The sequence below is a fragment of the Zingiber officinale genome, chromosome 6B (genome assembly GCF_018446385.1).
Source record: "Zingiber officinale cultivar Zhangliang chromosome 6B, Zo_v1.1, whole genome shotgun sequence".
NCBI classification, from domain to species: Eukaryota; Viridiplantae; Streptophyta; class Magnoliopsida; order Zingiberales; family Zingiberaceae; genus Zingiber; species Zingiber officinale.
Window position 1 is genome coordinate 111,863,864 of NC_055996.1, and position 26,242 is coordinate 111,890,105.

Here is a 26,242-nt window from a genome sequence, read left to right on the forward strand (position 1 = left end):
GGAATTCAATTCGTGGCCAAGAGAAGAGAAGAGAAGAAGAAAACGAAAGAAATCATTGTAGGAAGGAATTCGAGTTGCAAAAAAAGGAGCATATTTACAGAATACTTCTATCAGGACTGCGTGAGAATCCAACATATGATTTATATTTCCCAAGGGGGGAGAATAAAACCTATCAGCTTAATTTCTATGCTTCCAACCTAAAGCTAGCGTATGCAACCCAAAAGGAAGAATCACGACCACGGCTTATTTCTATCCGCATTGCCTTTGCCCTTTTCCGATACAAGAAGACTAGCTCCAGTCCATTACAACAGACACTGACAATCTGTAACAATCAACTTTCATCTAATTAATGGTGTTCATGCACAAACTGATTTTGCAAATTCCTCTGATCCTCTACTGATCTTTTACCTTGACTAGCATTTCCATACTCTGCAAGAAGTTTCAGAGTGAAGGCCTTGTCGAATGAAGTATTTTTCTCAGCATGCTCTAATATTCACAGTGATTCTTCCATGATTAACAACCAAGCTACAAGGACATATTTGAATGAATTGAAAACACAAATGAAGATACACGAGGAAATAAAATAACTGGAAGGAAAACAAGTATGGCGTTAAAGTCTGAGAATATCATCATACCACTGGACCTTAAACTTATTCGAGTGAGAAAACAAAAATTATTGACTCACTATTTGCTATTGTTGTAAAGGGCATTTCAGTACTTTGCCATCAATACTGAGTAGTACGACGGCCGCCAATGCTTTTAAGAAAGAGGAGCTTCGTCACTCTTCCACCAAGCTTTCCGGTGCATTCTTCCTTGCTCAGTAAACTCTCCCCTTCCTCCCTCACTTTTCTTTCTCAGACCTTCATCCCTCCAAGCTTAGAACAAGTATGGCCGAGGCAAGCTCAATTCTTCACCCCTCCAAGCTACCAACATCCAAGTGGAAGACTCCATTTCCTAAAGCTCAAAAAGCCACCTCTAGCGTCATCCCAAGTATCCTCTACAAGCTCATCTTGTTCGTCATCGTCATAGCTCTCCTTCCCATGTTTCCCTCCCAGGCGCCTGAATTCATTGAGGAATCCATCTTCACCAGACTCTGGGAGCTTCTCCACCTCCTCTTCGTTGGGATTGCGGTGTCCTATGGCATTTTCAGCCAGCGGAACGCAGAACCAGATACAGACAAGGAGTTATTACAGAAGGAGGAGAGCCCCCATAGTTTCATCTCACAGATGATTCATGTTTCACCAGTGTTTGACGAAGAAGATGATGGAATTGGTAGTATGAACGAGAGAAATATTCAATCTTGGAGTTTTCAATGCTACAAAAATGAACCACCAAATCTGGTCGCCAGTAAACATCTGCTGTTGCCCGTTCGAAGCATAAAACAACAAAACCAGGAGAACGATGAGCAGTCTACCTCAGCTAACTATGGAATTGAAGACCACCTATTTGATTCAGAGAACGAGTCCGCAGTACTCCCCTCTCCAATCCCCTGGATATCACGCTCAGGGTCGAAGGGGAATAAGGTCGAACAGGTGGCCGGCATAAAAGGCAGTAGCATCATTCCCTCAACTCCCGCGTCCCCCACTTTGCCTTCCCCAAGGCATCTTTCTCCTTCGCCGTCGTTCTCATCCGACACGTCGAAGCCGAAGATTATCTACAAAAGCAAGGCCATTCCACCGCCGCCGCCGCCGCCGCCTCCACCCGACTACCTCAAACATGAGCACGGAAACCACGCAAAGGCCAGAAGGCTCAGAGAGGAATTGAAGAACTCGAGCAGGAGAGAATGTCGGGATGCCACCAACGACATAACAAGTCCAAGGAATGAGCAGGCCGATAATTGCGGGGAGGACGTTGCAGAGGCGTCTGGTGGTGCCACAGAAGAAACGTCAAACCATGAAGCGGGAGGAGGGGAAGCGAATGAGGTGGACAAGAAGGCGGATGAGTTCATAGCAAGATTCAGAGAACAGATCAGACTTCAGAGGATCGAGTCGATCAAGAGATCCACCAAGCAGCGAAGTAACAAGAAGCAACAAGTCGTGTGAAGAAGGTGAGTATAGCAATTTACACGCTTGTAAATATACGTCGACGTACTGTCATAATTCTGCTTTCAAGAGGGTTAAAAGCCAACGTAAACTTAGTTAAAATCATTTCGTGATCTTGTTCATTTTATTTGTTTTAATTTGCAATTAGCTATTAACACTAGCAGAGTTAAATCATTAGAAAAAAAAAATACAGACTCAGCTACGACCTCGGCTTTTTTATTAATCCTGATCCGGCAGAGATTAAGGGAAGGACCGGGTTCTTGACTTGTCGGCGGCCGTGTTCTTTTGATAGGTTGGGTGTGAGTCAGATCAGCTCTTCTTAAGTCGGCTTCTCTCAGATCGACAACTGTTGGATCGGCAATTGTTGAGTCAAGCGACACAAGGACACCAATGAAGATCTCGGACCTTGGTTAGATCCATCTGACGCTCAAAGTTAAATTAGGAAGGAGGATTTGTAAAAAAAAAAACTTAACAAAAAAAGGGTAAACATAGTAATATCCCATGTACTTCTTGATGTTATCATTAGGGCATCTGATTTTCTTTTGGGGGATTTTTTATTTTTGAAATTTGTGCCAAAAATTTGTTCATCATTATCGTCAGATTTTTTTATTCGATAAATCTATCTTATCAAAATTTCATCGACTAACATTAAATTATAATGTATACATATAATTAATATATAAAAATAATATTATTAAAATATCCTTAATAATAATTTATACAATGTATTCTAACTAATCATATTCTTGTCATTTAGTATTATTTTTATTATATTAAAATTTTTTGGCTGGGTTGATTTATCGAACCTGATTTTTAAGTGATTGTGAGCCAATACAAGAGATTAATAATTTTTAATATGATTTAATTATTTTTTTATCTTTTTTTGGTTAAGTCTTTTCTATTATTTTTTTATTGGAATGTTTTTTTTTACCCTTTTTTTCTAGCCATTGTTTCTGTTGTTGTTTTTTTCAAACCGTAAACCGTTTTTTTTAACATTAATTTTTTAAGTTTTTCTAATCAATTTTTTTTCCAGCAATTGGGTTAATTTTGGATTATATTAATCCTCTCTTTTAATTTTTTCGCATTCACCTTACATCCAGAAGTTATTACATTCCTATTTTTTATAATCCATTTCATTTTTATTCTTTCAAAATAGATCCAAATTATCATGGAGGTTTTAGAAATTTTTCAAATTTTGAAAAAGCAATTTCGTAAAGTTCATGTAGTCATCATGATATTCAATATTCTCAATTTTCTACTTCCACATATTATCTTCAAAAATTTTCAAATATTCTATATATTCTATAATTTTCTCCAAATTTTTAAAGTTCTTAAAATTTGTCGACTCCTCCAAGTAATGTCCCTCGACCTCCATTTTATATGTATCCTCTCGAATATTGGCAGTGTGTGGCAAGTCAATTCATAATATCATCCCTTTCTTATAGAATTTTTTCTCCACATTCATGCTCTCATACAAATCAAGAAGGACTAGCATAAATGTATCCAGGACCGATAAAGAATCAATAACATCATCTGAAGTTCCAAAGTTAAACAATGAAGGGAGTTTGGGTATACATAATACCAAACGAGTCAAGTGGTCAATGAATGAAAAGAGACACCTTGCAAAGGCATGGATTAATATTAGCACTGATCCAATCATCAGTAATGATCAAAAGAAATAAACTTTTTGGAATCGCAGATTACTACAACAAGTATCGACCTAATGGACTTGCGGAGCGACCTTGGGTGAAGGTAAAATTACATTTCTATAGGCTTCATCCAATGATTAATGAATTTATAATAACTTTTATACATATCGTGATATGCTCATGAGAGCACATAAAATATAGCAGGAAAATTATTGCAACAAATCCTTTAACTATGAATATGTTTGACGAGTTCTCAGATATCATGAGAAATATGCTCCACAGAGAGTCTGTCATCGTGCTAACAAACAACCCAAGACCTCAAAATCAAGAGGGCACACATCCTCATCCAATCTAGATGCTCCGATCAATATAGATGATTGTGAAGTCCATACTTGTCTAATGGGGCAAAAGGTAGCAACAAGGAATGACAAATCTAAAACTAGAGACATTAATGATATGAAATTCAATAGTAAATGGCAAAAATTGAAGAATTACAAAGATAGTGAATTGAGATGCAAAAGCACAAGTTGGTAATGAAGGAGTATGAAATCTTTATGAAGGATACTAGTGGGATGATAGAAGACTAATTTAAGTTACATTCTAACTTTTGTGAAAATATTAAAAAGAAATATGGTATGTAGTGAATGTTTCTAAGATTATCTTTATAAAATTTATTATTTTTTATTTTATCCATATAATTCATTTTTATCTATATTAATGTTATTTGTATTGAAATGAGTTTTCTAAAACTAGGAGAAATAATTATCCGTTATAACTAAAGAGTCGGTTTAAAAATAATTATTAATAAACTAGATGCGGATAAAATTGATCGTTATAAAAGTAGTTGTTATAAAACTAGCTAGTTTAAAAATAGTCGATACAAAATCCTTACAAACTAGCTGTTATAAAAATAAATCTTATAATCTAGACGTTATAAAACTAGCCATTACAAATGTTTCTACATGTTCTTGTATGGAAGTAGCATCCTCCATTATACTAACATTATCTTCTCAAACTACATCGATAGTATTCATTTATTTTAAATGTCTCACATTTCCAATCACTCTAGGTGTTCTATTCTCCACGATCAGTGGAGAAATTTTTTGACGGATTCAGATGATGACTTGGATCAAATGATGCTTATGTTACTAGAGCATAATGAAATGAAAATTCTAGCAGCTTAAAGTTCTTCTGACGGAACTCATAGAAGATATTTAAATCTATATCGTGAAGCTGGGCATGATCGCCTCTTGAATGATTACTTCTTTGATCAGCCAGTATATCCTGATAAAGTATTCCGATGATGATTTCAAATGTGAAGAGAGTTATTCCTTAGCATAGTCAATATCTTATGACATCATTCAGAATATTTTAAATGAAGGGTTGATGTAGTGGGAAGACATGGTTTGTCACCCCTTTAGAAATGCACGACCACTATCCGTCAATTGGTGTATGGACCCCCCCACCGACATTTGTTATGAATACATACGCATGAGTGAAACAACTGCTCTAGATTGCTTGGTCAACTTATATCAGTGTGTGATTGAAGTAGTTGGGTCACAATACTTAAGAAGGTCTAATGTTTCTGACATCCAATGTTTGCTTGAAATGCATGAATAGAGACATGACTTTCCTGGTATGTTGGGTAGCTTTGATTGCATGCATTGAGAATGGAGAAATTGTCCCGTTGTTTGGAAGGCCAATTTACTTGAGGCAATCATGGGGTTCCAACAATTGTGTTTGAAGCGGTTGCATTTATTGACTTGTAGATATGACATACTTTTTTTAGAATCTCAAGGTCACGTAATGATACCAATGTGCTTAACGAACCACTTTTATTCAAAAAAGTTCTACAAGGAAATACATCAAGGATTACTTTTACAATAAATGATATACAATATACAAAAAGGTACTATTTAACTAATAGGACTTATCCGAATGAGTCACTTTCGTTAAGAGTTTTTCATGTCTCCAAGATTCCAAGAGAAAAATATTCAAACAAAGAGAAGAAACTACAAGAAAGGACGTCAAGTGAGCATTTAGAGTACTCTAATATCGTTAGGCAATGATTAGAGGATCGGGACGATTTGGGTATAAGAATAACTTAAAGGATATCATGTGTACATGTATTATTTTGCACAATATGATTATTGAGGATGAGAAGGATATAGTACGCAATTGGTCGAATAATGAAGAAGATCCTCTAGTACAAATATTTTAGGGCTCTACCCAAGAGTTTGAAGAATACCTTCGAAGAAATTGTGAGTTACGTGATAATCAAGTACATCATCAAATTTGGGCTGATTTTTTTTTTTTTTGATGAAAAGGTAAACATATATATATCAAAATGCACAAACATACAAGGTAATCCTGGAACCCCTTATGTCATGTCTGACGAACTGTTAGATCTGGAAGGGAAACCATGGTCGTGTACATGTGCTCACTCGTGTACCATCTATCTGTGTCTCTTCTGCACAAGCGGGATGCAATCTTGTCCTCCATACTAGATACTGAGCTGAGGTATCATCCAGCACTGCCTGTTATCTCTATCCAACTGCTCGTGTGCCTGCATCATCACTATCCACGCTATGTCCTGTGTCCAGGAAGCAGGTGCCCCGCATCTCCTCCATTCCTCTCGCATCTCCCATGTGTCTGTGAGTCTCCAATGACTCCAAGTCATCTCTATCCATCTCCTCCTGTGTCATGGGGCAATGCCCCATGATGTCACTTTAAGCAAGTGACCAGTTATCAACGGATTTGGCCCGCCTTTACCGCGAGCTGTTTGTTGCGGGCTAGATAGGTCTTTATGGTGGACCTATGCACCCTTCTAGGCTTTTGGCAAAACCCAACCATAAACGGATTTGGTGTTGTCCTTACCGTGAGTCGTTTGCTGCAGACTAGATAAGTCTTTATGGTGGACCAATTCACCCTCTTGGACTTTTTGGCAAAGCCTCAGTCATAAATGGATTTGACATGTCTTTACCGCTAGCTGTTTGCTACGGACTAGATAGATCTTTCTAAGGTGGATCTATGTATCTGTACATCACTCTCATCTCCTACATGCCCTTCCCACATACAATCCTCATGCTCTACTACATAACTTCACCCACTATGTTCTCTCCTTATATATATCATCCTCAACCCATAAGTTAACCCACATGCATCACGCATCACATTACTTTTTAATATGATAATAACGTAGCACCTTAAAATTAAAATATCTTTTGATGTTTTTTCAGTGGAGACGCCTTTGTTACTTTATATAAGGAGGGAGGGGAGAGCGATCAGAATTCTCAAAAAATGCATCATTACTTTTTCTTATGAAGTGGGTTAATTGCAACCTAACAACCAACTTTAATTTTTCTTAGCTTAAAGTACATCTACCAAAGAACATTCTGCAGTTTGCCGGCCCATTTTATCGTCTGAAGTTAAGACTCAAGAGACAAATGCGCTGCTTCTTGTGCTTCTATTAATGAACAGTGCATACGAACAATGAACAAGATCGTTGAGGTATACTCGAACAGTTCCCTTGCATTAATTCACTCCAACGACTTAGTTGAGTACTCTTCTTCCATAATTGCCTGCAAAGAAAAAAAAATCAAGAAAAACATTATCAACGAAAAGACGATTCCATGGACCAAGAAAACTTAATTATTGTAGAGAAAATTCAAAAGCATTTCATTGTCCAAACAGTTGTACTTAAAGCATAATAATTATATAAAAAAAGACGCATTAGCCAGCGATGTCAAGGAGAACGAGCTCGATCTCATTGCCTAAGTGAGGTCCCGACCAGCCTGTTTAAGTTGAAAGGCACGAGTACTCCCTCCAATGACGGAATAATAAATTTAATGGGTACGATCCAAGTGGCATGTGAGGAAGAAGCTCAGGGTATGATGATGGAGCGCACATCCTCTGGACCGTAGGATGGATCGTTCCATTCATTGATGATCAGAGTACGACCGAGAGGATCCCGTCCCATGGTGGCGGGTCATGTGGTTGTGGTTCGTCAGCTCTTTTACCAGTAGTCGGTAGCCAGTAGGTGTGGGTTGTTGGCTGCTTGCATTCATTGCAGGCTTAAACAGGGAAAGTAGGGGGGACGGAAATATAGCGGCTAGCGGGGGAGGCGGTGCTACGATGTTGTGCCCATTTATGACGTATCGACAATATCAATTTAATGGCGCACACAATATTCTGTGAACCACACATCTCACGACCTTTTCAACAGCGGATCAACCTTAATATTTGGCTTCTCCATTAGTGCCACGCCATTTCAAACCACTCTTAAACCTTTTGTTCTCTTGGTGACCAAGAACTTCTATAGGTGCATCACGGCTTCTGCTGCGGATCTCTCAGCTGATTGGTTTGGACACGCACACGCTTCTTGAACTTGTTACCAGCTTAAACATACGGTGACATTTCACTTTTGTTGTAGTCATTAAAGTTTAATTTTTGGCAGCATAGTTTCCAATTTGATCAGGGATAGTGGTAAAGAATGCTTGCGCAGAAGGTTTACTTACTTGCTAGTTTGAACTGTAAGAGTGCTTCTCATTCTCGGGACAATATTGCTGCTTCGCTTTACAGTTAAGGCGTAGAATCATGGCGAATTTCACAGTTCAAGTGGAGAGCGGAAGAAGAGGCAAAGATGGGAATCCCTCAGTTGGTCCAGTGTACCGAAGCATCTTGGCAAAGGATGGGTTTCCGCCTCTTGATCCCGACTTGAACACCTCATGGGATGTCTTTAGGTATTGGGACAAAACTATGCCCATACGTTTTCGTCGTTAGCTGATCTTGTAGTATGTTTTGTGTTTCAGGATAGCTGCGGAGAAATTTCCATCGAACAGGATGCTCGGATGGCGCGAGATGAAAAATGGGAAGGTAAATTATTCTCGATCAAGATTCTTAACCTCCAGACCTGACTGTCAAGTTGTTACTACTCACTTAGATTTTTAATCTAAAATAGGTAGGGCCTTATCTATGGAAAACATACAAGGAGGTCTACCAAGAGGTGTTGCGAGTTGGTTCTGCTCTAAGTCATCTCGGTGTCAAACATGTAAACATCATTCAACTAAGCGCGATATGTTTTTCGTGTGTGTGCATTCCATAGTTCTTTCTGACATATTATCTTGCCACAGAGTTCCAAAATAGGGATCTATTCAGTAAACTGTCCTAACTGGATAGTGGCCATGGAGGTTTGTTGTCCTCAACTAGAGTGACTTTTTTTTCAACTATGTAAACTTGATCCTCACCAAGAAAATTGTGCACAGGCTTGCAATGGATACAGTTATGTTTGTGTTCCACTCTACGATACACTAGGTATATAAATGACCTCTGGAGTCTGAAAACTTAATATGCATGTGATATGCGAGTTATGTGATATGTTAACAGGTGAAGGAGCTGTTGGTTACATCGTAGAGCATGCTGAAATTGTTGTTGTTTTTGTTCAGGAGACGAAAATAAACAGAGTAAAAGGACAGTTTAAATGGACTTAATTTAATGGAAGTCGAGTTTAAGAGTAGCATATATAATGTGTCTATCATTTTGCAGATCCTGTCCTCCAACTGTACATCTACTATGCATCTCAAAGGTGGGGATGCTCATCTTTTAAGTGTTCCAATATTTTAACTTTCACTCATAGTGTTGCTTGATTATGCAGTAATTGTTTCATTGGGTTCTACTACTGTGGAACAAAATGCTACTGCTGCCAACACCGGAATGAAACTGTACTCTTGGGACGAAATTATTGAGATGGTTAGTTTATTACTAAGTTAATGAAAACATATATGTCAATTGTTAGCTTCATAATTATATATTGCTTTTTAGGGGAAAGAGAACACATTAGATCCATTGCCTCCTAAACCTCTTGATATATGCACGATAATGTACACGAGTGGGACGAGAGGAGATCCGAAAGGTGTTGTATTGACTCATGAATGCATCGCAACATATGTAACGGGTACTGATCTATTCATGAATCAATTTGAAGATAAGGTAATATTCTTGCCTTTATTCATATCTATTGTTTAGTTTATTACTAATGGTGCTTAAGTATAAGTTATGATGTATGTCTTGATTTGTATGTTATAGATGACAACAGATGATGTCTACCTCTCCTTTCTTCCCCTTGCGCACATTCTTGACCGAACAATTGAAGAATATTTTTTCCATCATGGGGCTTCTGTTGGCTATTATCAAGGGGTATGAAAACATATTTTTGTATAGTCCTTTTGATTGATTATGATGTTAATGGACTTTCAATGGCAAGGATATACATGCTTTGAGGGATGACCTTATGGAGTTGAAGCCAACTCTCTTCGCTGGGGTTCCTAGGGTTTTTGAAAAAGTTTATGAAGGTATTTTATATATCAAAAGTATTATCATTGATGTTCTCAATTAATTAAATCTTAAACTCAAATCTTTCTAAAGGCAAGGATTTGGAATTCAGGTGTGTTGAAGGCATTGTCAGAACTCCTACCACATAGAAGGATGATCTTCAATGCTCTATACAGATAGTAATCATTTTTTTCATTCAAACTTAATTTCTAAATAAACTATATTCTTTTAGCTAACATTTCATTCTTCTCTTCATATTAGTAAACTACATTGGATGAGATTAGGATATTCACATAAGACTGCTTCACCCTTAGCAGATTTCTTGGCTTTTCGCAAGGTTGTAATCTGCTATTTCTCATCTTTACATCACCTCAATCAAGAAAATCTATTGTATTTTCCGGTCTTATGGATTGATTTCGTTGTTCCTTTAGGTGAAAGACAGGTTAGGAGGCCGTGTTCGTCTTATAATATCTGGAGGTGCTCCATTAAGTCCTGATGTTGAGGAGTTCTTGAGAGTTACTAGTTGTGCTTATCTTATTCAAGGCTATGGTAATGCATATAATCAAACATGTTATTCAATTCAAGCAACCCGTTGTATCACCTATTAGAAATATGAAGAAGTTGGCTAGTGAGCTTGTAACAATGTGAACTACTGAGGGGAGCTCTATAGATTTTTGCTGTTGCTGTTGCTTTTCTTCTAAGTTGATATTTGACTATGAATTTCCCTCCAAAAAATTCAGGTTTAACAGAGACCTGTGGCGTTAGCACAGTTGGATTTCCTGATGACATGTCACTGGTTGGCACTGTCGGTGTTACATCTGCATACGTCGAGGTGCGCCTAGAAGAAGTTCCAGAATTGGAATATGATCCATTGGCGACTCCCTCACGTGGTGAAGTGTGTTTAAGAGGGAAGACAATCTTCACAGAGTACTACAAAAACCCTGAGTTAACAAAGGAGGTAATGATCGATGGCTGGTTTCATACAGGTAGGACACCCAATTCTTTTTCCAAATTTTGTTAGTTTATAACAATACTTAAAACTTCATGTTGATTAGCCCTTTCATTTAGGGGATATTGGGGAGATGAGACCTGATGGGGTTCTGAAGATTATCGACAGAAAGAAGAACATATTTAAACTATCACAGGGTGAATATGTTGCAGTTGAATACCTAGAGAACACATATAAAGTTTCTCCCATTGTTGAAGATGTAAGCTGCAGTCTCACATTAAGATAGATACTTCTAGTCAATCATAATCTGAAATACTGATTCATTCATGTATTTAGATTTGGGTTTATGGGGACAGCTTGAAATCTGTGCTTGTAGCCGTGACCACGCCGCATGAGGACAGTACGCAAAGATGGGCACAAGCAAATGGCCATCAGGGATCTTTCTATGACCTATGCAAACTAGAAGACCTGAAGAAATACATTCTCCAAGAGTTGAAGAAAGTTGCTGAAACTAACAAGGTAAACTATTGTTCTTCCACAGGTGACTTTTTTCATTTATATTAATCTTGGCTTATATATTTTTCGGGTTTTCTTCTGATCATTCTGATATCAATATGTACTTCCTGATGATCAAGGTAGATAAGCATGTACAATATTTCATAATCAAACTGTAAAGCTTACCCTGCTTGCTTTAATTTGCAGCTAAGAGGTTTTGAGCACATTAAAGGTATAGTTGTAGATCCTTTACCATTTGACGTTGAACGAGACCTTGTGACTCCTACAATGAAGAAGAAAAGAGCACAAATGCTGAAGTTTTATCAGGTATATTTTGACAACACAAAATTGTGTTTAGCTAGCTCTATATGCATACTAGTTCGATATGCAGTCATGAATATTTTAACCTTAGTTTTTCTTTTTATGTGTGCAGTCAGATATCGGTAAAGTTTATCAAAATATTTCAGCAGAAAGAAAAAGATAAGCCTGAACTATATATTAATTGCATCCTTAAAAACTTTGAATCTCTCAGCTCGAGCATCATCTGTGTTGTTAGGCTGCTCAGTTTACTCCTGCTTGCTATGTCAATAAATGTTCAATTTGAAACCAGTGTTAAAAACCTGAATGTTTTCAGTCCATGCAATGATCTATGTTGTTGATGCGACAGAAATGATCTTCCCAGTCTTCGCAAAAGTATGATAAGATTGTGTAGAATTTTCTGTTCATATTATTTAATGATTCTGAAACGGGTAATCATTTTTCTCAAGGATTGGAGCTTACTTGTCACTTGGTTAATAAGATTCGACCAATAACAGGTTCTATCTCCGAGCAACTCATCAAATTTGCTTCTAAGTAATCCTGGATCGTTTTGTTCTCTTTGAGATAGACCAGCTCTTGTGCCTTTTTTAAGTTAACTCTGAGGTTCTAAGGTTTACCACCCATGCAGCTACAGCAGTGCCATGTGGTTGACTCTGCCTTCAAAATACTTCGCTAATTCCTTGGAATTTGACTCTGTTTTATAAAAAGAAAATTATATATATAATTTTTTTGTTGGTCTTAATTATTCATACCATCAAACGTAGCCCCCTTTGGGAAATAGGCATTTGATGTGCTGCTGCCCTAAATAAATTTTACATTCAGATGAAATCCGTAACCCTGTCCGTCCCCACAACTATCTCACACCAATGGAAGGAAATAAATCAGGAACAATCCTACATCTAAACCTTGTTCTTGCTACTTAGGGACTATAACTCCTAGAAGTCGAACTCGAGAGCGTAAATGAAGATCCCTTATTCGGAAATTGACTTCGCTTTGTAGCGGCAACCGATTCTCATGTATATGGTTATGCTCTTTCTGCTTTTAATTGAGTTCTTGACAGAGTTTAGTGTCAGTTAGTCAGTCGAGATAAGAACATATGGTGTAATTCTTTCTGTCCCACTTTTTTGTAGATCCATGTGATCCAGATGGATGATTTCTTGATTTGACTCTTATTCAATTATTTAAATCTGCCATTTGATAAAGAAGAATAAAAAGCTAGAGATGTTAATCCAATAATATCTATCCATGTGATGGTGTTTCCAACTTTCCCATTCTCTTGTCCATCTCGTCGAACAAGATTCCAAAAACCGAGCATTTCCCTGAGAACAAGCCAGATGCCAAGCCGCGACATCAGATGCACAAGAGTCCAAAAACACGTCACACCTTATGACCTTACTGGGCAGTGCGAGGGGCAAAGGCCAGGCAAGGCTAGCCACACCCAGACACTCTTGCCACATTGCCTCACTTTTGGCCGCATTAACACGCAACACACAATAGGCAGCCTGAGAAATCAATGATGGTTGGTGGTAGCCTATGCCATGCACCAGCTCCTTTCTGCTCTCTTCTAATCCCATTTCCTTGTTCTTTATTAAGGTCTTTTGCCAGCTCATGTATTGTCCCCTGCTCTCCTCCCTTGTGGACTAATAATTATGGCAGTGAAAGCTCTCGCAATGTTCTTCTTTTTCATTAATAACAGGGAACACTGGCCATGGCACATCACTACCAGGCAGTAGCAGAGCGTTAGGGCCCTACGCCATGAATAATGAATCAGTCATGAAACCCATTCACATGACTTGATTCTCATCCTTAACTTTCATTTTCATTTGCTGTGCAGTTGACACTTCCATTTATCTTCTTCCCTTTGGTCGCTGAAAAGTCAGATTCACATGGTCTCATCTTCAGTCCACCTGCTTCACTTATAATGTCCTCCTATCACTCTAACAACGCCACCACCAAGCCTACCATTTTTACTATGAGCATTGCATTGCGTTGCAGATGGAATAAATAAAATATAATGTGACCATTTGGCTATAAGAAAAAAAATAAATATTTTAAAATAAACGAAAGTTACGGAACCAAGAGATAATAGAGGTCATCCAAAGAAACTAATCATGGTAAAGGAAACAAATGTTAAGCATTGCGGAATCTAGCTACCGGCGACAGCGTATAAAAGATTCATAGCACATGGGGAAGGGTGATGGGGATTGATTTTAAGACAAAAAAAAAAAAAAAAAGGTACAACATAATGCGCCACGAATTCTGAGGGAGAGAAAAATAGAAGAAGAAGTGGAAATCAGAAATATCCTGGGTTCGCATCTGACTTTACATAGGGTTGGCATGAATTGGTGGCAACGAGGCACTGCCGGCAGCAGAGAAGGCCTCGGCGATGGTACTCATAGCCCGCACTTGCATCTCCAGCGCCGTGATGTAGCCCGACGCCTCCTCCAGAAGCGACGGCAAGGGCAGCTTCCGGCAGCCTGGGACCAGCCTTCCCAGGACTCTCGTCTTCTTCTCCAGCGCCGGGGTCTTTCTCCTCTGCGCCGCGGCCCGCGCAACAATTGCGGAGATGACAGGCTTCGGTCGGCTGCCCTTCGGCCGGACTCGATGCTTGAGAGTCCTGCCTGAGAGGATCGCGCGGCTCCACCGCGTTCGGCCGCGCGCCGAGACCGCCAACACCCGATCCGCCGCTTTTCGGACGGCGCAGCTCCGCACGTGGTCCGAGGACGACGCGGAGGGCGCAGAAGCGGAGGATTGGCAGACCCGGCGGAGGGCTTCGATGAGCCTGGAGGAGTAGATCCTTTGCTCACCCTCTGTCCGCCACTTAGACAACGGGGCGGAGGGCTCGCTCCCGCGCTTCCGTTTCCTCTCCCCTCCGCCCATGAGCACCGATTCCCCTACCGCGTTTGGCACCGCCATGCTAATGCCCTCGGAGACCTCCAAATCTGTGGAAATTGCTGCAGAAAGTCTCCGAACCAATCCACAATATTTCCTCCCTGCATCAAAACCAGCCAAATCAACAGTCAAAATTCCTAGATCTAAAAAGCTAAAATCGCCAAAACAAGGTTCTTACCAACAAATCCAACAGAAATTCACCCACGAATTCCTTGCCTGAAATGGATCGGTGAGGACGGGAAGACGAAGCAGAAGCGAGAACAGTTGACCTAGTCACCCGATCGAACGGATATATCGGAGGAGAGAAGCGGGGTGGATGCATAAATTAATAATTAATATGATATTTTTTTAAATGCACATTTTGGCATCCCAACATGTACACTTGTCCCTACCATGTGACAGATCATGACATCAAGGGCTAATCGACGGCTCCGATGAAATTCCAAGTTCCATAATCACGTGGGACGTGGCTATGCTTATCCACTGAACCACGTGCCGTCCAGGTTGGACTCTGGTGAGTTTTCTGCGAGGCTGCGAGCCTGCGAGCACGACTTTGTATTCTTTCCAATTAAATAATCATAAACGATTTTTTAATACTTTACCCATTACGGAAATAATAGTTTTTATTAATTTCATTTTTAAATTAATTTTTTCTCATGATTTTGTCAGCAATTTTAGCCCGATGGGTCCGGTTTGATGGGATGGGACCGTCGCACCGGGCCGGAGACCTGAACCTAGTAAAGTCGACCCTCGCACTCCCACACCTCAATGAATCTGACTTCTCCCTGCCAATGACGGCTCGAGCCCTCTGGCTCGATCGCGCCGCTTCCATTTCTATCGCCCCAACCCTCCCGTCGGCATCAGCAGTGAGGTGCGTGATTCACCTCGCCGATTCCTTCGGTGATTCTTGGCTAATCCTTTCTGACTTCCTTCAGGTGTCGGCAGTCTCGGCTGGTTGCGATGCAGGCTTCGCCGGCATCTGCCATCGAAGCCCGTAATCTGTATTTCTCGCTGTCGAACAAGCAGGGGAAGTTGGTGCCGATTCTGAAGAATTGTTCGATCCGGGTTCCTCCCGGGCAGCTTTGGATGCTTCTCGGTCCTAATGGCTGCGGCAAGTCCACCCTCCTGAAGGTAGCCCCATTTACTTGTTTGTTCTTGTAGCATGTGAGCGAAGCGAATTGGATGATTCAGGATAAGTTCGGATTATGTTAGTTGAGATTTGGATGCTTGATTAAAGAAATTTTGAGATTTCGACTGTTTGGTACCGAGTGTTTCTCAAAATCATTAGTGTTACCCTAATGAAATTCCTTTATGTCTGTCAAAAGAGAACTAAAGTAGGTAGCTAAAATTGAAATCAGATGTTGGATGAAGAGAGAAGATTTCCCCATGCATTGCTGCTGATTCAAACTTTTGTTCACCGAAATTTGGTAGAAAAAATAATCATAAAAAAAGTAGTTGTTTTATTTAGATCACTGTGCAGTAATATTGTGACATAGTGCTGTTGGTGATAATGAATTATAGAACTAATTGAAGAACATAAGGTACCCCTTTGTTGCATATTCTAAAGATAGAATTATTATTGCATACTGGAAATCATATTCTGTATAGGTTTGTTCAAAGTTGCATTTTATGTTCCAGTGTTTATGTACTAATTGCATAATCAAAAGTTGCCTACAACCTTATAAACTGGAGTAGGATCGCATACAATTCCTTTTTAATATTTTTTTTATTATCGTTATATTTCTAAATAAAATTTTGATTGCATAGGTGTTGGCAGGATTTCTAAGGCCTGATGATGGAATTGTCAGTGTAAAAAAGCCAAACAGTTTTGTGTTTCAGAATCCTGATCACCAGGTATTTCTTTCTGCTTTTGTAAAATCTCCTAAATTTCAGTTCATTTGCAAGTATTCATTTTTCAAACACCTCCTATAAAAGTTCTAAAGTAGTTTTAAATAATTCTAATATATGATAATTATGCTACCTGTTTTAACAAGAAATTTGTAGCAATTCAGCATACCATGTAATCATCATGTATAATAAACAAAAGAAAATTAGTCATACGATTGTTTGGTTTATTCCCAGAATTAGCTTTACATGCATGAAAATTTTGCATTTTTTGACACCAAACAAAATATAGGATTTGTGACTAGGTAATTTTCCCTTGTTGGTCTATACATTATACCTTATAATCTACCGAGCTAATATTCCAGTGCATTTATAGTGCTTGTTTGCGAACATTCTAGCAATCACATTGAAATTTCATTATGATGTAGAAGTGATATTTATTTAATTATTTTGATAGTTAATAAGTATCCTTCTAGGGCTCACTTTTAAGATTGCAAGATTGATTATGGGTATTGATTTTAGGATGCAAGTTGCATTCTACAAATGTTGAAGTGACATTATAAAATATGAGAAAATTTTAAAATTTTAAGACAAATGTTGCCATATGAAAGGAGTCTTACCTGTATGTGTCTTAAATTAGTGTCGTCTCTTAATTTATAGGCAAAATGATAGTTTGGTAATCTATGTTAGGGGCTTCAAGCAGTACAGTACACTGTTGTTTTTCAATGGTAAGTTTTATAATTAATCCATATGCGGTTATCTTAGATCTTGAATTTTTTTTCTCATCACTTTGTGTTCTTTTTACCCTTTCTTATTTTTTAGGTGGTCATGCCAACAGTGGAAGCAGATATTGCGTTTGGTCTTGGTAAGTTTAATCTAACTTCATCTGAAGTTAGATTGAGAGTCTCAAACGCTTTAGAAGCTGTTGGCTTGCAAAGTTATTCACAAGTGAGTGTTTTTTACTATTATGTTTTTATATTTCATTTGCTTGTTTAATAGTTCTGGTTCCTAACAATTGACTAATGTACTATTGTCTCCTTTGTTGCATTTACCAGAGGCCAATTCAAACCCTCAGTGGAGGACAGAAACAACGAGTTGCTATTGCAGGTGCCTTAGCTGAAGCGTCTAAAGTTCTATTATTAGATGAACTTACAACATTTTTAGATGAACATGACCAGGTATGACTGGAATTTCTCAGGCCTTCTGTTGTTCTTTTTTTTTTAATCTTAAAACATATCTTGTAATGGATTAAAAAAAGAAAAATCCTGATCTTTGCTTTTGATGCTTTATGTCATCTTAAATCCAAGGTGTTAGAAATGAAGCTTCTCCGATTTGTCAGGATAGTTTGTCATGCATTTCACCAATTTTAGTGACTGACAAAGAAGTGATCATTCTGTCAACGGCTTTGCTTTGCTCTTTAGCAATTCAGTCTAGCTAAGTTGTTAGCTAAAGGATAATGGTGTAATTGGAATTTTTTTTTTTTCATATGGATAAAGATAAATTAAGATTCAAAATCTTGAATTGTGCCGATGGTTGGGTTGTTGATTGGAAGTACTGCCGATGGTTGGGTCGTTGATTGGAAGTATTGAATTGATATTGTGTCGATGTTTTGATATATGATGCTGATGGTGAATTGGAGATGGAAGGAGTAAGCAGGTGTATGATGCTGATGATGATAAAAAATCCCAAAGGTGATACAACTATTCAAGCACTGAGACATAGGAATATGAAGGTGGATGAGAAGGCTTGTAGTGCACCATGGCATGCAGAGTAAGCCATCTTCACTACATTGAAATTAGCAGCCTCTCCCTATGTAGATTATCTGTAAGACCTAACCCTAGTCCTAGAAGAAATGCTTTGATACGATGTTGTAGTAGGAAAAATAAATGTGGTATTGATGTTACATATCTCATAATAACTCTCACAGGAAAAGAGTGACTGTTGGAGCAATCTAGTGACCCTAGGTTTTGATGTTTGGGCAAAGGTTTAAGTTAGGTTTATTGTTGTATTTGATATGCATTGTGAGTGTGCAGGATACAGGTACAACAAGGAAGTCCAAGTGTGATCTTGGCAAAGGAGGAAAGTCCAAGGATGAGTCTTGGCGGTGTAAGTCCAAGCATGTAGTCTTGGCAACGTAAGTCCAAGTGTAACTTGGCAATGGATGAAGTCCCGGAGGCGCGACCTCTTGGCAAAGGAAGACCCGACAACAATGACAAGGCCGATGGAAGCTCCAGAAGGCAAGACGTGAAGGATGGGAGGCATCCGAGGGACGCAAGGCTAATGGAGGAGGCTAGAAGGCTAGGTCTGGGTTGGTCGGGCAGGGACGAGTGCTGAGAGATTGTACTCGGAGTAAAATACTAGAATTAGAGTTTATTTTAGCAGTACTGTAGCGTCACTGTAGCAGTACTGTAGCGTCACTATAGTAGTAACTGGCAGCGAACAGAATGTGTGAAATCGAGCCGTTGGGGTGTAACGGTCGAATTTCCACAGAGGGCAGTCGACTGCATGTTTTAGCAGTCGACTGGTAGGCGGGGTTTTCAACCCGCGGGCTATAAAACCAAAGCTTGGGAGCTTGGTTTGAGTTGACGAAATTGGACTTGGTTAAAGTCTAATTAGTAGTCTACTTGTGCTCAAGAGATCTTTGTGTGCCAAGAGGTCTTGGTTGGAGTTGTGGTGAGGTTTCTCCACCCACAAGGAGGTTGAGCTAGCCGGAGTTTGCCGGGGACTAATCCACCGACGGATTGAGGGATCGTCCACCTTACGGACACGCCGTGGAGTAGGAGCAAGTTATCTCCGAACCACGTAAACGCCTTGTGTTAGGGTTTGTGTTTGGTTTGTTGTCTTCTTCCTTCTTGTTTTAGGTTAACTTTCGTATTTGTTAGTTTGTTTTTGTATTCCGCTGTGCACTAACATTATAGGAAGTAAGGTTTTGGGTGAGACGCTATTCACCCCCCCTCTAGCGGACGTCAAGGTCCCAACAATTGGTATCAGAGCGAGGTCGCTCTTCTACGGACTAACCGCCAAGAGAGCAAGAAGCTAGAGGAAGAAGAAGATGGAGTCCGAAGGACCACTCGGATGGGATATCCGAATTCCACCTCCATACGACAAAGAAGACTTCAATTATTGGAGGAAGCGGTTAGAGACATGGTTCCAAATGGATTGGAACCAATGGGTTGTCTTGAGTGACCCATTTGAAGCTCCTACGGACAAGAAGGGTAAACGCCTCCGACCTCGGCATTGGACCGAAGAGCAACGGGAACAAGCGGAGGCCGATAAGAAGGTAACAAAAATCTTGTTAAATATATTACCTTCTAACATCCTTTTGAGTGTAGGTGAATACACAAGTGCATGTGATCTTTGGAAAAAGATCATTGTCCATCATGAGAACCCTACACAAATCCAAGAAGAGGAGAAGCCCAAGGAGAAGGGCTCATTGGTCCAAGAAGAGAAGGACCAATCGAATGTTGACATAAGTTCAACATTCGAGGAGGAGAAGGAAGATGAGGAGGTATCATCCACATCTTCAAGGGAGGAAGAAGTGGAATCATCCACATCTTCAAGTGAAGAGGAAGAAGAGAAATCCGAGGAAGAGGGGATCTTGGAAGCTCAACTCTCCACCTCAACTACCAAGAAGAGCACAAAGGACCACATCAAATGTTTTAAGTGTGGTAAGATGGGGCACTACAAGAGTAGGTGTCCTTCGCTCAAGAAGGTAAACCCTAAACTCACTACAGTTAATTTAGAAACTAATGTGAGTTGTAGGAAGAAGAAGAAGGAGAAGAAGCACATTAGGTGCTTTACATGTGGTGAGTGGGGTCACTACCACACAAAGTGCCCAAGGAGAGGAGAGCTCAAGAAATTGGCGCACTTGAAGAAGTGGGAGAAGAAGGGAGCTTCCAAGGTAAAAACCAAGGTATCATTTAATGAATCCATTCCGTTGACATATGATATAAAGCATGCTAGAAATAACTCTTATCATCTTAATGCTATTTATCATGAGAATAGGAGGCATTATAACCTTAAGGATAAATATATTCCTCCTTATGCTAGATTTACCACACCTAAGGTTAGGAAGGTAAATAACAACCTAGGCAATAACACCAAGGATTTTAGATATATGCCTAAAAATAGAAATGCTCAAGGATTCAATGAAAAACCAAAATCTAGAGATTTATGGGGTGAAAATCAAGTCTTGAGAACAAGACTTGATAATTTAGAAAGGACCTTAACAAGAATGGAAAATATTCTTATGGGTCAAAATGAGCATAACCTAAGAAAAGCTAGACAAGAGCCATCCAATGGCTATAGAGGTTTGGGATACAAACCTAAAGTCAAGAAGGATGTGACTTCCTTTCATAGGGTTCCATATAGTTATGGGACCAACCCTAGGTTTAGAGGTCAAGTTAAAGATACTAGGGAAGGAATCCCTAAGAGTATTTTTGGCAAGACCAATGTGACTAAGGCTCCAAAAAGGCCTAATAAAGTCACAAATAAGGTTACAAAGGGAGTTAACCCTAGAAGTGACCTAGTGGAAGTGACCAAGGCTTCTAAGAAGCCAAGAAAGGTCGTTAGGAAGGTATCTAGGAAGTCATCCCTAGTGAGTACCTAGAGCATCCAAGGAGCACCAATAGGTATTGGGTTCCTAGGAACATATTCTCTACACCCTAGATGGGTTTAGAGAGTGTCAACTCCAATTGGAAAGGTAGTTAACCCAACCTTGGGAAAGTTGACACTTGAGAGCATTTTCAAAGTGATTGTTAACCTTTGAAAATGAAAAGGATGATAAGTGTTACTCTTTGAAAGAGTAAAATGTGTCAAAATTTGAGGAGTTAAATCTAATTTAAATTGACACACTAGAGAGAAGCAAAAGTGATGCCAAATTTAGAATTCGACATTTTCTTATGGAATTAAGGGAAATGTAAACCTTAATCCAAATTGTCACTCTTGGAAAAGAGTAACATGTGGCAAATCTTAAGGAATTATGTTTGAATTAAATTGGCGCAATGTGGAAAAACATAAGAAATACCAAATTGGGATTTTGGTATCTTCTTAGAGTAATTAAAGAAAAATCTAGGTCATAATGTAAGATGTTCACTCTTTGGAAGAGTGAAATGTGTCAAACTTTGAGGTTTTGAACTTAATTTAAATTGACACATTTAGAAAAGGATAAGAAATGCCAAGTTGGGGTTTTGATATTTTCTTAAAAGGTAAAAGGCAAATCTAAGTTTTAATTTGATTTCATTTACTCTTGGAAAGAGTAAAATGTACCATACTTTGAGAAATTTGTTTAAGTTAAAATGGCACAAATTTAGAAAGGAAAAATAAATGTCAAAATTGGGTTTTGGCATTTTCATGGAAAATCATGGGCAATTTAGGGTTAAATTTTGAGTTAGCTAGGGTTAAGAATACTTAGATAGGTAATCTAGGTAAATTTTATTTATGCTAACTTGCCATGTTTTGTTTGCCTATCATATGTCATGACATCATATTTATATTTAGCATTCATATTTTATTATGAAAAATACAAAAATACCATGTCATGTCATACATACATCATGTAGCTATAGCTTGCTTTTCATTTTGAAAATTGCTTATTTTGATGTATGCCATGTAACATCATGCATTACTTTAATTCCCTTGTTATTTAAGGACAAATGACATCTATTATAAATGGTAAATATCCCAACAAGAGGGATTATATCAAGTGGCATCCTAGATGGATGATCATGATTTTTACAATGCCTAGATAGAGATGCATGATCCCTTAGTTTAGGGCAAGACCAAATATACATCTCACAAAGAACTATAAGGTGACTTGTATGTGTTTTAATACACGTTAGATACAAGTGAGATGTTAAGATGGTGAACTAAACTCAAGATGTTGATCTAGTGCATCTTGTTGAGTTTTAGGTTCATCAAAACACATAGTTATGTGTCTTCCAATCATTGGGAAAGCTAATGTACAAGTCATGTGCATTGAGCCCAAAGAACGTGGTTGGATATTGGTTTTAAAAATGATTTCAAAATACTTTTGAAAAACCTTGGTGAAGACTATCTTTTGATAGTAATCATCATTGGAAAGTTAGACACAAACTAGGAGAAAACATTGAAATTTTCAAGAGTTTTCAAATTTGTGTCAATCTTTGAAAATAGGAAGTATTTTCATAGAAAATTATTTTTCCTTGATAAAGTATACCCTAAATCATGTCTATATGAGTTTTCATGATGGGAACAAGTATGGTTTGGTTAAGAAAAATCAAAGTGAAGTTTCGGTTGAGATTTAATTTCATTATTGAACTTTGAACCTCAAAACTTCAAGTTTTGGTTTTCCTAATTATTTAGGAACCCCAAGTCATTGTTGGTGCAATGATAGAAGTTTGACCATGTTTTTAGGGGGAGTTACTCTTTGAAAACATAAAAATCTTTTCAAAGACCAAAAGGAGGTCAAATGTTAAGGTAGCACATGACATTGGTATGGGAGGTGTTACCAAGGACAAGGGAGAGTCATCCAAGGCCAATAAGAAGGAATGTGCTAGGGTAGCATATTATTATAGCAAGGATGAGGTGTCCAAGATTAAGGACAAGAAGAAATTAACCAAGGACAAGGTGTCCAAGGTTAAGAAGGTGAGTTTTGTAGGCCAAGTATCACCCGAGGTGCACCAAAGTGGCCTAGCCATAGTGGATGAGTCACCAAGGGAGGTGACTAAGGTTAAGATTCCTAAGGTTAGGAAGAGCCTTTGGGACCCATGGTAGATGGGTTATCAAATGTGCCAAGTGGTTAAGAGACGAACTTAAGTCTCTAACATAGTGGGTTGGCACAATTGAGTTGAGTTTCATGCATAGAAATATGAATTAGGTTCATATTGCATGAAAATTAGTTTTTGATGTATAGATGCCATATAAACTAATGCTAGTGATGCATTATGGTTTAGTATGGGCAGATACATCAAGAGGAAGCCAAAACTAGGACTTTAGGTCAAGGTTTAATTGAACCATTTAGCTAGTTTTGAATTTTGTGTCAATCTTGGGATCTGTGATAGATATATTTTTATATATATTTTTCCCAAGTAGATATTGATATAATAGACCTCTCCACAAAATTTGGGGATTTTTGGAGGTCTGTGGAATTTCTGGCGCATTTATGAAGTTGGCCGAAAAGGCTGATTTTTTCATGAATAGTGTACCAGTCGACTGGTAACACTGTTCACGAGCACGGAATGTCTCTGTAAGCTCATTTTCATGGCGACTGGTACTTCTTGCAATCGACTGATACGGTCTGAAAATGTTTTTCAAGCATTAGAAAATGACCAAAGAGTGGTGAACATGTATGTAATCTTATGGGGATTAATACATGATATTTATGGTCATTAGAGGTCAAAGAGTCTAATAATTGGGACATTGTTGGAGCTCTTTTGATGTATAGCAAAGGGGAGAAGTTTAGGTTTAAGTGGGAAACTTACATACCTTTGCAAGAAATCCTAGCTCAAGGGGGAGCTTAGGTGAAGGGGAGTTATTGCTCATTTATTGGCAAAGGGAGAAGTTTACCTTTGCAAGAAATCCTAACTCAAGGGGAGCTTAGGTGAAGGGGAGCCTAGGATTAGGTTCCATGATTTATGCATGTGTAGATTGCATGTTTATTTGCATTATTATTGATATATTGTTTCCCTAACTTAAGCGGTTTGCCAAACATCAAAAAGGGGGAGATTGTTGGAGCAATCTAGTGACCCTAGGTTTTGATGTTTGGGCAAAGGTTTAAGTTAGGTTTATTGTTGTATTTGATATGCATTGTGAGTGTGCAGGATACAGGTACAACAAGGAAAGTCCAAGTGTGATCTTGGCAAAGGAGGAAAGTCCAAGGATGAGTCTTGGCGGTGTAAGTCCAAGCATGTAGTCTTGGCAACGTAAGTCCAAGTGTAACTTGGCAATGGATGAAGTCCCGGAGGCGCGACCTCTTGGCAGGAAGACCCGACAATGATGACAAGGCCGATGGAAGCTCAAGGCAAGGCGTGAAGGATGGGGAGGCATCCGAGGGACGCAAGGGTGATGGAGGAGGCTAGAAGGCTAGGTCTAGGTTGTTCGGGCAAGGACGAGTGCTTGAGAGATTGTACTCAGGGTAAAATTTTAATGTGCACTGTAGCAGACCATAGCATTACTGTAGCGTTCTGTAATAGTATCGTAACAGTTGAATGATGTTTTCATCAGTCGACTGGTAGCCGACCGTGTGAAATCGAGCCGTTGGGATGTAACGGTCGAATTTCCACAGAGGGCATGTCGACTGGTAGGCGGGGTTTTCAACCCGCGGGCTATAAAACCAAAGCTTGGGAGCTTGGTTTGAGTTGACGAAATTGGACTTGGTTAAAGTCTAATTAGTAGTCTACTTGTGCTCAAGAGATCTTTGTGTGCCAAGAGGTCTTGGTTGGAGTTGTGGTGAGGTTTCTCCACCCACAAGGAGGTTGAGCTAGCCGGAGTTTGCCGGGGAATAATCCACCGACGGATTGAGGGATCGTCCACCTTACGGACACGCCGTGGAGTAGGAGCAAGTTATCTCCGAACCACGTAAACGCCTTGTGTTAGGGTTTGTGTTTGGTTTGTTGTCTTCTTCCTTCTTGTTTTAGGTTAACTTTCGTATTTGTTAGTTTGTTTTTGTATTCCGCTGTGCACTAACATTATAGGAAGTAAGGTTTTGGGTGAGACGCTATTCACCCCCCCTCTAGCGGACGTCAAGGTCCCAACAGTGACCTCTTTTTGTCTCTCTATTTTTCTCTCTGAAACTTCCTCACCAAATAATTACAAGTAAATAAGATTTTTAGAGTTATTTCTAGTACTCTCCTATCTTGTCTCTTTTTCTATTTTTCTTTCCAAGCAGACAAGTCTTTTCTGTTTGGACCTTACCAAATTTAGGTGGCCTCTTTATCTAAAATGTGTGATGCCATTATCCAAGTATCCCCTTCAGTGTTTATCCCGCACAACATTCTATAAATATTCTTTCTCCAAAGGCATTTTTATTTGTTGATTCACTTTTCAGATGTTTACCAGGCAGGAGTTGTGGAGGCAGTCAAGAATTCCGTTTCTAGTCCAGAAGTCGCTGCACTATGGGTAACACACCGCTTGGAAGAACTCAAATATGCAGACGGTGCTATTTATATGGAAGATGGAAAAATAGTGATGCATGGGGATGTTCCCTCGGTTTCTAACTTTATAAAAGAGAAACAGGCCAGATATAGACAGTATCTCAACATCTAGCTGCTTCACTGTAATGTTCTTAGCATTTTTCATTTCCTTTTATAGTTTCCAGGGCATGCAATCTTTTCATTTCATATGTTTTGTTTCATCTTATTTCAATCTATTAATTATGAGATTGCTCTGCCTTCAACACGTGGAACTTTTACGATAATGCTAACACAAGTAATTTTTTACTTGGTTCGGAGCCTTCGTCGATTCCTACTCCAAGGCCCGCACTCGTTAAGTTCTTTCGTTGGGTAATCCACTAGCAATTCGAAAGAGTAGTTACAGAATGAAAGTATAGGAATGCTAAAAGAAATGAAGTACCGACAATAATTAAGAAAAGAAAAAGATAGCGCGTTTGTCAGACAAGCTTCAGCGTCGCAAGAGCACAGTAGAGCAAGCGTTGGAAGGTTTTGTTGTCAGTTGATTCTTTGCTCCAGGGCGCATCCTCCTTATATAGGAGGCTCCGGACACCCGGATCCCTTTCGGGCGCTTGA

At 39.1% G+C, this 26,242-nt stretch overlaps 4 protein-coding genes across 8 annotated transcripts; 3 read left to right on the top strand and 1 right to left on the bottom strand.

Annotated features, from left to right (window-relative positions):
• The first annotated feature begins 767 nt into the window (after window positions 1–767).
• LOC121988940 lies at window positions 768–2,633 on the top strand. 3 transcript variants are annotated; one of them, XM_042542674.1, is made up of 2 exons: window positions 768–2,047; window positions 2,236–2,633. In XM_042542674.1, exon 1 carries the CDS (start codon window positions 888–890, stop codon window positions 2,040–2,042), a length of 1,155 nt encoding a protein of 384 aa, XP_042398608.1. In that variant the 5' UTR covers window positions 768–887; the 3' UTR covers window positions 2,043–2,047; window positions 2,236–2,633. The 3 variants fall into 3 exon arrangements, with proteins under 3 accessions (XP_042398608.1, XP_042398610.1, XP_042398609.1); XM_042542676.1 differs by having other exon boundaries at window positions 2,280–2,633; XM_042542675.1 differs by having other exon boundaries at window positions 2,335–2,633.
• Window positions 2,634–7,876: 5,243 nt separating this feature from the next.
• Window positions 7,877–12,231, top strand: LOC121988941 (long chain acyl-CoA synthetase 1-like). Its single transcript, XM_042542677.1, has 20 exons — window positions 7,877–8,100; window positions 8,273–8,433; window positions 8,503–8,566; window positions 8,652–8,741; window positions 8,824–8,880; window positions 8,956–9,004; window positions 9,077–9,153; window positions 9,236–9,275; window positions 9,345–9,439; window positions 9,512–9,679; window positions 9,776–9,886; window positions 9,954–10,041; window positions 10,134–10,200; window positions 10,283–10,358; window positions 10,453–10,570; window positions 10,762–11,007; window positions 11,090–11,229; window positions 11,307–11,489; window positions 11,673–11,792; window positions 11,899–12,231. Exons 2-20 carry the CDS (start codon window positions 8,288–8,290, stop codon window positions 11,947–11,949), a joined length of 1,986 nt encoding a protein of 661 aa, XP_042398611.1. The 5' UTR covers window positions 7,877–8,100; window positions 8,273–8,287; the 3' UTR covers window positions 11,950–12,231.
• A 1,667-nt stretch (window positions 12,232–13,898) lies between these two features.
• On the bottom strand, window positions 13,899–15,001 carry LOC121988944 (transcription factor bHLH148-like). Its single transcript, XM_042542681.1, has 2 exons — window positions 14,854–15,001; window positions 13,899–14,776 (listed from the first exon to the last, which is right to left on the bottom strand). Exon 2 carries the CDS (start codon window positions 14,697–14,699, stop codon window positions 14,106–14,108), a length of 594 nt encoding a protein of 197 aa, XP_042398615.1. The 5' UTR covers window positions 14,700–14,776; window positions 14,854–15,001; the 3' UTR covers window positions 13,899–14,105.
• A 66-nt stretch (window positions 15,002–15,067) lies between these two features.
• On the top strand, window positions 15,068–25,893 carry LOC121988942 (ABC transporter I family member 10). 3 transcript variants are annotated; one of them, XM_042542678.1, is made up of 7 exons: window positions 15,068–15,189; window positions 15,345–15,546; window positions 15,611–15,806; window positions 16,443–16,529; window positions 17,343–17,468; window positions 17,576–17,698; window positions 25,557–25,893. In XM_042542678.1, exons 2-7 carry the CDS (start codon window positions 15,377–15,379, stop codon window positions 25,761–25,763), a joined length of 909 nt encoding a protein of 302 aa, XP_042398612.1. In that variant the 5' UTR covers window positions 15,068–15,189; window positions 15,345–15,376; the 3' UTR covers window positions 25,764–25,893. The 3 variants fall into 3 exon arrangements, with proteins under 3 accessions (XP_042398612.1, XP_042398613.1, XP_042398614.1); XM_042542679.1 differs by having other exon boundaries at window positions 25,546–25,810; XM_042542680.1 differs by having other exon boundaries at window positions 17,576–17,627; window positions 25,557–25,810.
• The last annotated feature ends 349 nt before the right edge of the window (window positions 25,894–26,242 follow it).